General features: G+C 44.4%; 1 protein-coding gene across 4 annotated transcripts in view; it reads right to left on the reverse strand.

The window, feature by feature from the left end:
* The window catches only part of Myo16 (myosin XVI), a 479,886-nt gene that overhangs the window by 182,552 nt on the left and 281,110 nt on the right, over positions 1–16,224 (reverse strand). For all 4 annotated transcript variants that reach the window (XM_087587464.1, XM_087587462.1, NM_138893.2 and 1 more), the window contains one exon: positions 19–91. In XM_087587464.1, the coding sequence (XP_087443590.1) occupies positions 19–91 (73 nt within the window). The remainder of the gene's footprint in view (positions 1–18; positions 92–16,224) is intronic.

A 16,224-nucleotide genomic window follows, 5' to 3' on the forward strand; every position in this document is an offset into this window, starting at 1 on the left:
TTTTAAAGGAAAACTTACTTGTTCAAATTCATTCTTTTGAAATTCCTCAAAACCAAAAATGTCCAGTATTCCAATATCCAATGTCTGTAGGCTGAAAGGAAACACAGCAACATTAGTGGGCATTCTCAGTAACCTGTTGCTTGAGAAAACTGCGATTTCCCAGCCCCGTACATCACTGGTGGCTTAAATGAAATATCCACAAGTAGTGAAATCTCTGAGAGTTGGCAGCACCGGGCCACTCCTTCATGGCTCCTCAAGCTACACATTGAAGGAGACACCTTGCTTTCTAGCTAGTTAGAAGTGTTACCACGGAGGATGACTTAATGTTTGTGTCTCTGAAGTTGTTTCTGTGTCCTTCCCACTAGACCAGACCCACTATTCCTCAGAACCATGGATTCACAGGCTCAGTGTCTTCCCCTCCCTGTCTGTGCTCTGGTTTTCCTGGGTTCCACATAGAGTCAAGAACTGCCTCATCCTGTATAAGTACATTAGGGGATCTATGATCTCTGATGGCTCAAATATAGATACTTCATACTGTGAACGTCCAAAACGACTAGTAACAGAGAAAGTGGAGCTTCAAAGACAAATTCAAACCATTTATTGTATGTGAATTGTCTTTCTTGGGAAATTCACAACAGTCTTAATGTCGGTTTCTAGTATCGGTAGCCATTGGACAGGTGAGGTGGCTCTGAGCACTCTGCTTCCAGGACCGGGTGAGAAGTTATTTGACACGCACACATTTTGGAAGTTTCTGTTGACAAACCTTTCCTCAGAAATTATTTGGGGGTGGGGAGTTGTACAAAACTTGAAAATATTCGAATCATTTGAACTTGTGTTTCCATAGGAAGGCATTCACGCTAAGACTATGAGTAGACTCTCATAAGAGACTTGTGGACAAGGACTGCCAAGGACTGGCATTAGCTTGGAGAGGGGTTATGAGAAAAGGTGAGGTCAGCTAAATAAATGACTCAAAGTCGAATTATGGGTCCAAGGGGATGGCTTAGGTTCTGCTCAAGACAGCTTTCAGACTACTCTCTCTATAGTCTACTCCAGACAGTTCTCCAAGTTCTCTGTTGTATTTTTAAAAATTCTCTGGATAGCTCATCTCTTGCAGAACAAAAGCCCAGCCTTTTATTCACATATCAATTTATTACCCCATGTTCTCTTTTGATTATTCTATGAATCAGCATCCCATGACACCAACCACTTGGTTCTTAGGAAGAGACAGCAAGCAGAAGTACAGACTATAAGATAATTGAGTGGGACTCTACTTTAGAATTATCATTAAGTCCACACCTAGCCTTGGACCTAAACTCCCTCAGTTGTAGGCTGACCTTGAACTCAGAAGTCTGCCTGCCTTTTTATCTGCTAGTCTTTGTATCTTTCTGACAAGCTGGCTCATAGTGCAGCTGTCTCTATTCCTTTAGATCTATGAAGATCCTTATACAATTCATATCACATCCTTATATTTTGTATAGCTGAGAAACTGTATATTTTTTACTCATATTTTCAAGGTTCTTTCCCACAGCCTTGAGGGCTGTCCTGAAGGTCACAATATCCTGTCATTTTGCTGAACATAGACACATCCTTGCCTCCAAGACTCGTACTGTCTCTATCATTATCAAGATAAAGAATTAAATGTCATGTGTGCATTGTACATTGGTGCAACACAAAGGTCACTTTCATAGGGAGAAAAAGACACAGTCTAAAAAGAGTATTGTCCAAGTAGAGACACAAGAGAGCCATCAGGAAGTGCAGCAATCCCAGGAAAGGTAAACAAGCTTCATGTTGACTTCTTATGGATGCTTTGTCATTCTGATAACCACCGAATACTCTATTGATGATTATAAATTATATGAAAACATCAGAAATATTTAGCAACAACAGTAAGTCAAGAGAAAAACTAGAAATGAATATATCCTTTCGAAGAATTGAAAGTCATATAATGTTATTCATGCCAAAACATACACAAGGGATACTCAGTAGATAAAGTCCTTGGCATGCAAGTACAAGGACCCACATGTGTGTCCCCAGAATCCATGTAGAAGGCTTAATGTGATGGCTTGCATTTGCAACCCTAGTGCTTCTGAAGGGAGATGCAGGCTGAGGAAACAAACTTCCCAGGATTGTAAATCAGCTAGCTTGGTACACACAGCAGTAAGGGAGAGACACTTCTCAAACAAGGTGGAAGGGGAGACCTGACACCCAAGGTTGTCCTCTGACCTCCAAATGCAACATGCATGTCTTAAATACATGCAAGCTCGCACACACGCACACATGCACACACACAAGTTAACAAAATAAACATGGACAAAATGAAAGACATGAGGACAGAGTTGTCACAGACTGGCCAGCCTGTGGGCATTTTATAATTCTCTAAATATCCTGCACGACCATAACAAATTTTTCATTAAACTATTCAAAACCTTTCATTTAAAATTCCATGTACATTTTACTGTAAAGGACTTTCTACTGGGAAGGAAAGAGGTGTGTACCTGCTGTGGGGCGAGGCAAGAAGCTCCAGGGAGAGACTGAGATGGGCGCTGTGCTGTCTCCGTCACTGATTGGGGGTATGCAGGGTCCTCGGGACACAGGACACAAGAATATATCTCTTCTGAAAGTCATGTGGCCACCTCCCCTCTATGTCCATCTCAGGGGAGGGCTTTCTTGCGCGTGCCCATCATCTAAGAGTGGACACTCCCTTATATCATATTATGCTGATATTATGCTTTTACCATGTTATACTCTATTAACCCTTTCCCTCACTCACCTGCCTGCCCTGGTTGGTTCCCACTGACTTTGACAGTAGGGTCCTCAACATTACAACACAATCGTGGTAGAATTTACAGAAACTGCTAATAGATACCAGGGAACCTGTGCCACTCCAGGAACCTTCTCTTCTCCCAGGACTGCAGTGTGATGTTGACAGGCAGACAGAGGTGCTTAGTCACCACATATAGAAGGCAGAAAACTCTCCTGAGGATTCTGACCTGTATCACATGTGTCTATCATTAACTAGTCACCTGGGGGAGGCATTTTCGAGGTTGAAAGGGCAAACCTCTTCGCTGTTTTTTTAAAATATGTGATTGGGTTCCAAACATATCTAGCTACAAATTTAAAAGATGGCAAAAAACAAAACAAAACAAAACAAACCCCTCCCCGAAATTCAGAGTTAGGAGAAAAATTAAATGTAAGTTTAGAGCATGGTGAGGTCTGTCTACAAGGACTATGGGGAAGGCTTGCTCTATTACAAGCTCATTTTGGTCCCTTACAGCTGAGTGGAGTTGTGCTTGTGACATCCATTTTAGGAGCTTGAAGCCAGTGGGAAAACTCTGCCACATAGCCTGTGCCACACAATGATCAACATAGCATAAGCCATACATTGACCAACATAGCCTGTGCTACACAGTGACCAACATAGCCTGTGCTACATAGTGACCAACATAGCCTGTGCTACACAGTGACCAACATAGCATAAGCCATACATTGACCAACATAGCCTGTGCTACACAGTGACCAACATAGCCTGTGCTACATAGTGACCAACATAGCCTGTGCCACACAATGACCAACATAGCATAAGCCATACATTGACCAACATAGCCTGTGCTACACAGTTACCAACATGGCCTATGTCACACACTGACCAACATAGCCTGTACCACACACTGACCAACATAAGCTGTGTTTCACAGTGACCAACATAGCTCCTCCTCCTTTCCCTGGAAAGCTCCAGTCCTCTTATAGAGCTATGCCACTCCATATTGAGGTCCCAGAAGAGAGAACCAGAGAGAGCTTCAGACCCACTGGCACCCATTCTTCCAGGTAAAATGACCATAGTGGTGACCTGGGCCATTTTACCTAAATTATCTGAGGGACATTCATAGAGTTTTCCTGGCGGCCGATGACTTACATTAGCTTATTAGTAAATGAAACACCTTCCATATCACATTGACATTAATTGCTGTGCCACTAGCTATGTTTAATCACGTGTGTATGAATAGGTGAGAGAAGGTTTGAATGTAAAGTTAGCTTCCTCAGAAGCTCATCTGGAACAAGATGTCATTGCAGGGGAAAGCCAGCTTAGCCTGTTCTCATCCACAGAAAAGTTCCCTGGACAGCTACCTGAGCCTCTAAACACTTAGCCACAAAATAAAATTTGAATTTGAAAAGATGGTAAGTAAAAGAAAGCTCAGTCAGGAGCCATGATAGAGCAAGGTTACACCTAAGTTCAACACACAGCAAGGAGGCCCATGGAAGGCCTAGAGGTGGGAACTTCTCCCCGATAAGCCATCTGCAGAAAATCTCAGCAGAAAGGCTGTCAGCTTTGCAATAGGCAAAGCAGCCTTTCTGGAAGATAGCAGACAAACAGGGCACCAGGCTGGCTAAGAATCATTTCAGATACAGCCCACACTTGAGCACTGTTGTCTGCCTTACAGCCCCGGGAACAGCTGGATTCACACAGAGGTTAGTATCAGGGGTTCCATGAAGGGGTCGGCTGTGCTGTGGCACCTGCCAGCTGTGCCTTCACCAGCCGCGTGGCTCCCATAAAAGCGCATGTGATAAAAGTCACTTATTCCCTTCCTATCCGTGAAATGTGAAGCCCAGTTCAATGCTGTTAGGGAACACACATCCCCTTGTGAGAGCCTGCATTTACAGCCGTGGTGTGCGAAGGCACATTACCAAGAATATCTTCAGAGACAGGAATCAAGTCAGCCCACTACACACTTTAATTATTTCCGAAAAAAAAAACACAAACAATATTTAAATGATATCAATGCTCACATTCTAAATCTAAAACAGCTCTCGTTTCAGTATGAGAGGAGCCTGAGTAGAGGAAAGATCGCTACACCACCAATTGCTCTCTAGTCATTAAAATGGTTGCAAAACTCGGAAACACAGATAAATAGTTGCTGTAAATGAAAACAGCCCAGGTGCAAAACTCGGTGTTTGAGGAACGAAGCAACTACACCCTTCATCCATGCCCAGAGACAGCCTAAATAGGAAATGTGGTGTGTGACTTGGCCTCCTTTACTGAACTGAACAACTGACTGTGGAATGACCCAGAAATTCCATGTCTGGACATATATCCAAAAGAACAAGCCCATATGTCCAATCGGAAACATATATGAGCATCTTGGGACTTCTCTGTTCACGCAATAAGACTGGTAATGGCAAACCAAATAACGAAACAGGCATCTGTGTTGTTATATTGCTGTGTTTTTTATAGAGGACTCTCGGACAGAGGCAAAAATCTTGGACTGCTATAACTAATAACAGTTGCATTCGACGTTGAGTGTTTATCTTAAATTTGGACATCAGGTGAATGAAGCCACCCAAGTAATAGAATGGGAAAGAACAGGTCACCTAAAGGCTTCTGCTGTTGGAGGCCACAGGCTATCAATGTTGCCAGATTCCACAAAATGCTGTGTGGATGGTCAGACTCTAAGGTAGGTGTGAGCATTACTAGAATAGTAAGGAGACCCGTGCTCGTGTGCATCTAACTATGCAGAGGTCGGAGTTAGCCAGGTAAAGACATGATAAGTGATAGGTGCTTAGATAATATTTATCTTGGCATTGGCAAGTCTAGAATGACATGAGGGAAGGACATTTTATGACCAACTCTACCTGCTATGAGTTCTCCAGCAATTTATTATCAGAAAGGTAACTTCAGGGAAGTACATTCCAGATAAGACTTCTGAGTGGCCTAGACCTTAAAGGAGAAGTCAAACGTGTCCTCAAGAGGTTGGACATAGTCAGCATTATGTTGAATGCATCCCCACTGTGTTCACTAATGTCTGGGGTGGTTAATGCTCATATCTACTAGGGCATTTCTGGAGATGATTTACTGAGCAGATAAGACCTTCCCCAAACGTAGACAGCACCAGTCCAAGGACGAAGAGTCTAGACTGGATATAAGAGGGTAGGGAGAAAGGCAGGCACTTCCCAGAATTCCCTGCTCCATGCTTCCTTGCTCAAAGACATGCAAGGGGGAGTCTCAGATGCACACTTCTGGCCACATGGACCAGTCTTCCTCACTGTGATGGGCTGTGCCCTCAAACCCTGAGCCAGGATGAATCCTTCCTCACTTAACTTACATCCTAATTAGGTATTTGTTCACAACAACAAGAAAAGCAAGCAACATAGCCTCCATCCGTCCTCTCTGTGTCTGTGGACACCTTCAGCAGACACCTACTGTAATGAAAGCTGCATCTCAGGATGCACTCAAGAGGTCACTTCTACTGGCAGAGGAAGAAAGTGCCCTGTGTCCTGAGTGAGAGACACAGACTAGAGTGGGCCTTTGTGACTGCTGTGTACTGTCACAGAGGGACTGATGGTTTTGAAAGTTCACACATTTATTTTGTCAGGGGCCGGGGAGGTGGGGAAGACACAGCAGAGAAATCAGGCCAGATGCATGCTCCCCCTGCTTTGTGCATATGTTCATAAAGCCAATGCTGGCTGCTTCAGGCTGAGGGCCATGTGGTAGTGGGTGTGGTTATCTCCTTCCCCTTCTACAAGTGGATCCTGGGCCTTGTCTATGGATCACCCCTTGTGAAATTCAGTGGTAGGATAAGAGTTGATACACAGATGTAGGACCATGACATGGCATTTTCTGGGTGATGATTATCTCGGTCTCAGGTCTAGCTCAGAGTTTGTTTCCTGCCTCGGTCAGTTTGTAGGTGACCACATGGCAATGTTTGGTCCTGGAGGTCAGGTCTTGTGATCATGTTACTACAGTGATGACTGTCAGATCTTGTGCCAGAGGAGGGTTCACGAAATCACTACAGAGGACAGGGCTGAAAGGAGAGTGAATTCAAAGGTGTTTCAGGGGCTCATAGTCTATTTTCCATAATCCTTTGTCTCACAGAGGTGAAGGACAGTTGGCAAATTCTTAAGAACAAGTGGAAAGAAAATTTAAAAGGTACAAAACCTATGTGATCTGGTTTGATGGCCAATGGTTCAGGGAGACAGACCAAGGTAGGACCCAGTAGGAATGAAAGGCCCATAGGCTAGGTATGAGGTTTCCTAAAATCTTCCATGAAGGGGGGTTGTCACAAGGTATGGACAAGAGATATTCCCTTGGCTGTGAAAGGCTGGTAGAATTGCTGGACAAGTTCCAGCTTTCAGCTGCATACTACTCTCTCATAGCAAGTCACTGTGTGTGGAGGGCCACTGCACTGCAGGCAGGAAGCCATGCTCCCATGGAAATACCTCCATTCCTTCCCAAGAGCGGGACTTTCATTTCACAGGGGAGAGCCACAAGAAAGGTTGAACTCATGCGGTCACAGCATTTACAAGAGTGGTCCAAGTAGGAAGATTGATGGCATGGCAAGACCTTGTCTCCAAAAAAAAAGTTTGATATATACGTGTGTGTGTATCCAAAATCTACTAAAGACAGCCCTTTCAGTTCCACCAAGAGTCAAAGATCTGTGGGCTTTGATATATCTATCAGCATGACCTGAGTTAAGGAGAATATGGTGGTTTGTATATGCTTGGCTTAGGGAGTGGCACTATTAGAAGGTATGGCCCTGTTGGAGTAGGTGTGTCACTGTGGGTGTGGGCTTTAAGACCCTCACCCTAGCTGACTGGAAGTCAGTATTCTGCTAGTGGCCTTCAGATGAAGATATAGAACTCTCAGCTCTTCCTGCCCCATGCCTGCCTGGACGCTGCCATGTTCCTGCCTTGATGATACTGGAATTAACCTCTGAACCTGTAAGCCAAATGTTGTCCTTTATAAGACTTCCACTGGTCATGGTGTCTGTTCACAGCAGTAAAACCCTAACCAAGACAAAGTAATTCAGAGTTTACCTTATGTAGCCTGAAGTCTAAGATTCCATTTCCAGAAACAGAGAGATTTGGGACATTTTCTCATGAGATTCCATAGAGCTACTGGCTCAGCCCACAGGAAAGGGTCTTGAGTGCCACTGGTCCTTCAGTAAATTCTCAGAATGCCTAGCTTCTCACAGACTGAACCTTTCCTAAGGCCATTGATCTTATTTTACCTCTTCTGCTTCTTATCGGTGTGATAAGACTACAGGAAACTGTGCCTACCTCTACCACAATGAGTAGGCACTGAGAAGGACTCTGTAAACGTAAAGAGGATAGGTCAGTGTAAAGGTTCCCATGTGTCCTTCAGGCTGGTCACAGTGGGACAGTGAAACAAGTCTGAATCTTCCAGCGATTCTCAGAATACTCAGAGTGAGGGCCTGAGAGCAGTCATTGGCAACAAAAGGACATGGAATGGCTTCATATCTGCAGAGTCTCTCAGGAAGCTTTGCCTCTCAGAGTCCCTGAGAATCAAACTCAGAGTCTACAGTTCCTCAGACACATCTCGGTACTATCCCAGGTCCTGGTGTTCCCTATCTTGAGTGTAGCTCCTTAGTGCACTGTGTCTGGCACCTTTCTGAGAGTGAGAAAGAGTGGCTCTCTGTTGAAGAGAAGATTGCTCTTTGTAGACTTGCTGAATCTGCTTTATGAGCACAGTAGACTAGTAGTCTGTGGATGCCCTGAATGAGCATTTTAGTGGGAGCTGTGGCTGTGAGGAGAGGGACAGAAGTGGTTGGAATGTGCCTCAATATAAGCAGGCTGTATCCTGGCAGGTAGGCTGTTCTGCACTTCAAACTTGTTCCATAATCCAGCAGAGCCCTGGAAGCTCACTTCCATTCACAGAGAATACTGATTAGCACAATTTAGTGGAGACTACCATAGCTTTTGAGAGCTCATGGGTGAAGCTTCCTTGGCACACCCTGAAGACAGTATTTCACAACGGGTTTCTTGGTCCTCTGGTTCTTAGACCCTTTACGGTTCCTGTTTTGTCTTTTGCCTTGAGTTAGATACATTTTTTCAATTAAAATAATCCAGAACACCTGGCAGTAATAGGGAGAGACAGACAGACAGACACACATACACACACACATACGCACACATATGCACACACATACACACACATACACACACCACACCACACACACACACACACACACACACACACACACACGCATTTAATAAATCTGGAAGAAAATGACCTATGATGTCCTTCCAACTTCAGCTGTTCAATGAGGAAGTCACCCGAGGCCTGGGTGCTATGTGGAAAGGCAAATATCCAAAGCCATGATACCACAAAAGCAAGCAGAGACCCATGAAGGCTGCGCCTCTGTGTGCCTCAAAAGGAACGGTAAGCACAGCTGCAAGAGCTGAGGAAGTCAAGATTCGTGTTTCTCTCGGGATCCCCTTCTTGTTGAGTGGTAGCTCAGAATAGGAGTCCAGGTCGCTGCTTGCCAGCCCTTGAGAAATGAAAACCCAGCTAGCAGACTAAAGCACTGTGTGCACAAATCAACAGCCACGTCCTTAGTTGCATTCCCATTCCCCATGCACAAACCTGGATATCTACGTGTTTCCCCAACACATTAGCCAGGGCTTCTGTCAGGACGTCCAGGTTTTGTTGTTGTTTTCCTTACTATTATTGTCCCTTTCTGACAGTTTTTGTTTTTGTTTTTGTCCCTTCCTGATAATTGCATTCTATCTCAAACCTATCTCTTTTGGCATTTTACTACATTTAAAAAATGTTAATGCGTGTCTATGAAGTACGATGTGTGGCCATAGATTCCCGCAAGTGTGAAGTGTGTGTGTGTGTGTGTGTGTGCGTGCGTGCATGTGTGTGTGCATATGTGTGCATGTGTGTGTGCATGCATGCATGTGTGTGTGCATGTGTGTGCATGTGTGTGTGCATGCATGTGTGTGCATATGTGTGCGTGTGTGTGTGCATGCATGTGTGTGTGCATATGTGTGCGTGTGTGTGTGTGTGTGCGCGCGCGCGTACATGTATGTGCGTGCGCGTGTGCATGTGTGAGCCTAGTGCCGTGCTAGATCCTCATTCCATCTCTCAGTGGTGAGAACAGTTGTCACATTCAGCGTCTCGTCTCTACCTCTACTCGCCACTTGTGCCTTTGATCAGCATTTTCCTGCCCCATGCCCCGAGGCTCTAGTTTTACTGCGTGTTTTTAAAGAAAGCTTCTGGGCACCTTTACAGTTTAATGTACGTATCGCAAACAGAGGTCTTCATCACTCGGAGGAGGTTTCCGAGTGTGAGGCTCTGTAAGACGATGAATGGAAGTGCTGAGGGAGCATCCAGGCCACACTGGGAGGCATGGGTGTAGGGAAGAATAAGAATGAGGAGAAGGGACCGCAATGCAGCAGAGGGAGCGCCTCTCCCCGACTGTGGCTTCCAGCCAGGCTGCCTGTCACTCATTAGCTGGTCTGCCAGTTCACTGAATGTGTTCCCAGCTGCACCCATGCACCCAGTTTAGCAAAAGTTGCAGACACCTGCATACCCAGAGGCATAGAATCAGAGGACCGACTTGCCCTCAGGCATGGCTCACATTTGGAAAAGCTTTACTGTAATCCTAATTTCACTGAGCATGAAAAAATTACTGAAATAAAAAGGATCTACTCTAAACCTTTCTGACTCTAAAACAAGCCCCTCCCTCTGCAAGCCCCATTGTTTTATCTTTCAAATGGTCTTTTTCAATGTTTTCCTTGAATGTGTGCCTATACACTACGTGAGCATCTTGTGCAAGCAAGAGACAGAAGAGGGCTGGATTCCCTGGAACTGGAGTTACAGATGGTTGTGAACCACCACATAGGTGATAAGAATCAGACCTGAATCTTTTGGAAGAACAGCCAGTGTTCATGACCCTCTCCCAATCCTTCTCATGACTGCTGACTCCCCTCCCCCAATCCTTCTCATGACTGCTGACCCCTCCCCCAATCCTTTTCATGATCTTCCTTATAAGAAGCACATCAGAAAAACGCCGGGTTTGGAACGAGACCTATCAGGGTTCACATTCCAAACCCTTCCTTTTGTTGCTGTGAAATCCCACCATTTACAAAAGTCCTCTATGTCTATGTTTATGTAAAAAACAGAAAAACACGCGGATCCGCTGCCCCATGTCAGCGTACAGAATGACAGTCTAGTTCCTAGCCTAACTTAATATCATGCTTAGTATATGATAACCTCAGCCAATGTCCCCTGACCATGGATTCAGCTACACAGCTGAGGAAGCCAGGCTTGGATGGGTAAGGAACTCCAGGGAGGCAGTTTGTATAGAGAGGAAACCTCTGACCATGATTCTCAACAGCTCTAGCAGGCTTTGCTTACTGGATACAGGAGACATTTATGAAGCAAAAGCCAAGGCATTTAACTCCAGTTCCTGACAGCGTGTGTGGACTTTCTGACACTGGGGCTCAGCACGGAGCATGGCATAGCTTTCTGTTCAGAGACAGGATCTCCAAGGGCCAGGATGCAGACTGTGTTCCCCGTTCTTATCCCTCTGAGGCGTTGCTGATTCTGACATAATTTCTATTATGCCTCAGTGACAGGCATGGAGAGTCAAGGAACAGATTTCACTAACTTCTCTGAGCAGGACAGGTCACAGGCGCTGAGAGGTGGTTGAGCAAAGATGACAGGAGCTTCCTGAGTTCTGTCCTAAAAAAAAGATGTATGCTGGCTTCCACATTCAAAAGGAGCCAGGAAGTAGGATGAAGTGTGTTTATCTGCCTTAAACATCACTTAATTACTCAGGGGTTTTATTTAAACAATCTGGTTTTAGATAATATTTGCAAAGACTTGAAGTCATCACTGACAAGCAAACTCTTGACGCTTGGCGTTCCAACAGTCACAGCTCTACAGATCAGTTGAATCTCCCGAAAACATGGAGTCAGGACCAATGAAGATGGGTCTCCATTACTTAACGCCAGTCACGGCATACTTGAAGACAATTCACAAGTGTGATGACTGATATTTAAATTCAGCTATGATCTTGTCCAAGGTGTCTGGCAATTTTTATAATAAGAACAGCACATTCTTTATTATTTGCCACGTGGTCCTGGCAAATCTCGTTTGGGTGGTGGAACGTACCAGGGGCTTTTGGTACCGGGTGTGATCTCTGTACTCCTCTAGATCTTCCTATTTGGAACTAGAAATGCTCACACAGGATCGTGAAAAGCTAATGTGGTTACAGAGGAAGATGGTTAGCTCTTCAAGAAATCGCCGTGCGCGTCTGTGGGAGGGGAGTAGCTAAAGCTAAAGGCCTGTGTAGAGAACAGGTTTTGCTTCAGATATTTGCTAAATTACAGAGTTTGGGTTGTCATGGTAATCAGCAGAACGATTTAAACAAGTCTACCCAGAAATAGAAGTCACTTGTACTGTATTCATAAGAATCAAAGAAATCTCTTTATTTAATGAAAAGAAAATTCTCGATTTGAATGAAGGGAAACATGGTGTGTCGGATTCACTTCTCTGACAAACTGCTTGTTATTACCTCTCCAAAATGGCAGGAAGACAAAATATTTAGAAGCAAAACACATAGAAAACTTGAGGAATGAACTTGGAGGTACTTACAGGGTAGTTTATAGGCCCAGAGAAAAGGAAGTCATCTAAAAATGACAAACATTCGATCTGTAAGTTCGGAGAACGAAAGGACGATTCTCATAAAGAGCAAAAAATAAGAACACAATAAACTGAAAAACAGCAAAGAGAACTTGAGTCTTGACAATCAGACACCACCACCAACAAGAATTTTAAGAAACAGTTCTCAGAGGCTAGTTTTGAGCCAGACCAAACATGAGAACTATGAGAGCTGCAAATCCCCACCACAGTTACAAATTTACCAAAGACCATAAGGGCACACCTGCAAATGACACCGGATAAGTGTCAGGACTTAAAAACAGGTAGTCTTGGGGGAATCATACATGACTCAAAAAATAAACCGAATTACATGGTCGCAATCAATCTGTTCCCTAACTATTGGATGGCATGAGGAACATTGTAGAGAGGAGAGAGACACAGACTGCCTCTCATACTGGTTAGTATGAATTGGACAGCCAAGAGATCTACCAGGAGTAAGGACTAGACTCCCATCTCACTCATGAAAACAAGCTAAATGAAACAGGGGCCAAGCCCTTACAGGGAGAATGAGTCAGCATTAAGAAGCAAAACAGCTAAAGAGAGAACTGAGCACTGTCTGCTATTGTGGAGGACTGGCTTTGATTCTAAGCATCTACATGGGCTCCCAAGCAATTGTGACTATAGCTCCATGGGGTCTGGTGACTTCTTTGCAGACTATGGCCACCAGGCACTAATATGACACACATACATACATGTGGTACACATACACACATGTGGTATACATACAGGGAGTACACACACACACATGTGGTACACATATACATATGTGTGCTGCACATACATACGTGTGGTGCACATGTGGTGCACATGCATAAGAATGGTGCACATATACCCAAGCATGCAAACACTTATTGAACAATACAAAATTTACAGTAAAAAATGGACTTAGTGAATTATGTCTGTGCACTTATGCATGCCTCTGTGTGTGTGTGTGTGTGTGTGTGTGTGTGTGTAACAATAGTAATTAAAGGAGAAGTTGTAAATTCGACAGAGAGAGCAGGGGAACAGCAGGAGTTGTGAGAGAAGAGTTGGAATTGATGTAAATACAGACATAATAATAAATTAGGACATAGAACTCCTCTGTCCTAATCTTAAAAGGAAAGCTGAGTGTGGTGGCAGATGCCTTAAGCCTAGCAGTGGAAGCAGAGGCAGGTGGATCTCCATGAATTTGAAGCCAGTCCCAATCACTTATCGATTTCAGGCCAGCTAGGGCTCGGGATCCTGTCTTAAAAACAAAACAAACCAAAAACAAAGTCTCATATTAAAAATTAAATATTAACTAAAAATACACACATCGGAGCAAGGAATGAGGTGGCTATCATCATTCCAATGGAATTCAGAAAGTTTACCTGAAACGTAAGAGCTCCTCAGAAAAAGGTAATTGAGGGAACTTCAAGTAAACAGGCCATATAAGGGCGAGTCCTAGCTATACTGCCAGCATATTGGAAACGAGACAAGAAAGGCGCACCATCACACACTTCCAACTGTCTGACCGCGCTGCTCTGCACAATGAAGCAGCGAGAGAAACCAGGGGCACAGAGGGAGGAAACATCCTGTGATCGTTTATAAGGTAACACGAAGCTGTTCCAGCAGAAAAACGTATCAGACCTGGTAAGAAAAGCCTAGATAGAATTGAGGATTTCTGGAGAGAAGACCAACCTGGGAAGTTCTCCATTTGGCGTCTCAGTAAACTGAAACACAGCAGAACAGAGTCTGTGGTGGTAACACCAACTGAAGTGAAACGTCCAGAAAAAAGAAAACCGGGGAGCGAAGGACACTCAGAGAGCTGAGGAGGAAGCAGCAGGCATCGCTGACTCTGTGAAAGAGTAAAATGCTGCAGTGCAGAAGCTTGCCTAGGAGGGACAGGCTCCCGCACAGTCATCTGTGGATGCCCTCTGGGCGGGATCCTAAAAGAACGTCTCATGAAAATCAAACTTAATATAGAAGGATAAAGATCACCAAGAAAAGGGGGAAACCTGGAAACCACTAAAAGGAACTAACTGGTTAAAATGTGTCGTTGATGTGATTTCAGTCAGATTGAAGGCCGGGGTGATAGCATGAATAGATAAAGCAGGGATTCTTGAGTACTTGAATTGAATATGAAATCGTTCCAGTCCCTTAATACACAATCAGACTTACGATGTGCTGGGAAAATCTCAGTTTTAGGGAAAATGTAAAATGCCCTCGTAATAAGAGGGGACCATCTACGGTGAGTCTGAAATAAGACTAAAACATGCCGTACATCTGCGACGATCTCCAGGCTGCAGTGTGCAGCTGTCCCCGCACACTTGCTGGAGGGGTTGCTGCTCAGTCAGAGAAATGCAGACTCATGCCCTGACTGCAGCTCTGCCATGAAAGCCCAGTCCAGGGCAGTCCTGAACGCGTTCCGAAGCTGCACACAAGGTTGCAGCTGGCAACGGAGAGAAGTGTGGACAGAGACTTAGCAGTCGTTTGCAGGTGAGGTTCCGCATCCATGGGAATTGTTCAGCAAGCCAAAGCAGTGAGACTCTTAGTGGTTAAGTCTCAAAGCCAACAGGGAGTTTAAAAACGGGGAGCAGAAAACACACTCCAGCCTTGCGCTTCTGTGTTTCTTTTCAATGTGTTTATCTTATGCAGATGTCGTGAAAAAGAGGACAGCTGGAGAGCCCAAGGAATGCTGGGAAGGACTGAGCCAGGTCTGCATTAGGAAACGAAAAGGACCCATGCTTTTAGCTCTAGGTGTCTGTCCCTTCAGTCTCATTCAAAATGGACGCCGAGTGTTAGTCAGGCTAACTTGTGGCTGCAGGTGAACACCTGCCTTCCACATTACTTTGTGCCTTGTTTGGACCATTCAGACTTTCCTACCAAAGGATAGAAGATGGCAGTTGAGAAGGGAGGCATACCAAAAGCTATTAATTTTAGTAACGATATTTCTCATTAAATGGAGAAAGAAATGCTGAGAAGACTACCTCCATCTCCCAGCAAACGCACAGCCAGTGTTTTATTATTTTTATGAGGCATTTAAAAATTAATAACATAAATCCATTTATTAAGAATTAAGTGCTTTCAAAAGGATTAACAAAGAATGTATAGACTGTCTTTTTAAAACCCGTACTTATGTCTAGATTTTTACTTTTGCACTCTCCTGCAATCTTCCACCTGCCTCACTCTTTCCCAAGGGCAACTTTATAGGTCGGGACTCTCAGAGTTTAAATCTTCATTGTCAACTCTATAAGGTAGTATAAGGGGAGAGGTCAGAGTTCACTGTAAAGTAACGATTCCCGCCTCATTCTTAGACACATCAGCTCTCTACAAATTACGGTTTCCTGACTTTGTATTCACTAACCAAGGTTAGACAGCGTGTCCTTTCCTGGACTATAACAAGTATAAAACACAAACTATAGCGAAATGAGATTGAGAGATGGAATGATTAATTGAGTCATCATGTGGAGTGGTAGTTTGAATGAGGAGAGCCCCAAAGGCTCAAGAGTGGTTCTCAGTGGAATTGTTCAGGAAATATCAGGAAGTGTACCCTTGTTGGAGTAGGTATGGCCTTGTTGGCAATGTATTGTTGGAGGTGGGTTTTCAGGTTTTAAAAGTCCATGCCAGGCTCTCTTTCTCTCCCTCCGTCTCCCTCTCCCCTTTCTCCCTCCCCCTCTCTTCTCTCTCCCTCTTCCCTCTCTCTGATATAAACTCTCAGCCACCGCTCCACTGCCATGCCTGTACATCACCAAGCTCCCTCGCTGTGGTGATCACAGACTCACCTTCTGAAACTACTA

Source organism: Rattus norvegicus, chromosome 16, assembly GCF_021556685.1.
Source record: "Rattus norvegicus strain SHRSP/BbbUtx chromosome 16, alternate assembly SHRSP_T2T, whole genome shotgun sequence".
NCBI classification, from domain to species: Eukaryota; Metazoa; Chordata; class Mammalia; order Rodentia; family Muridae; genus Rattus; species Rattus norvegicus.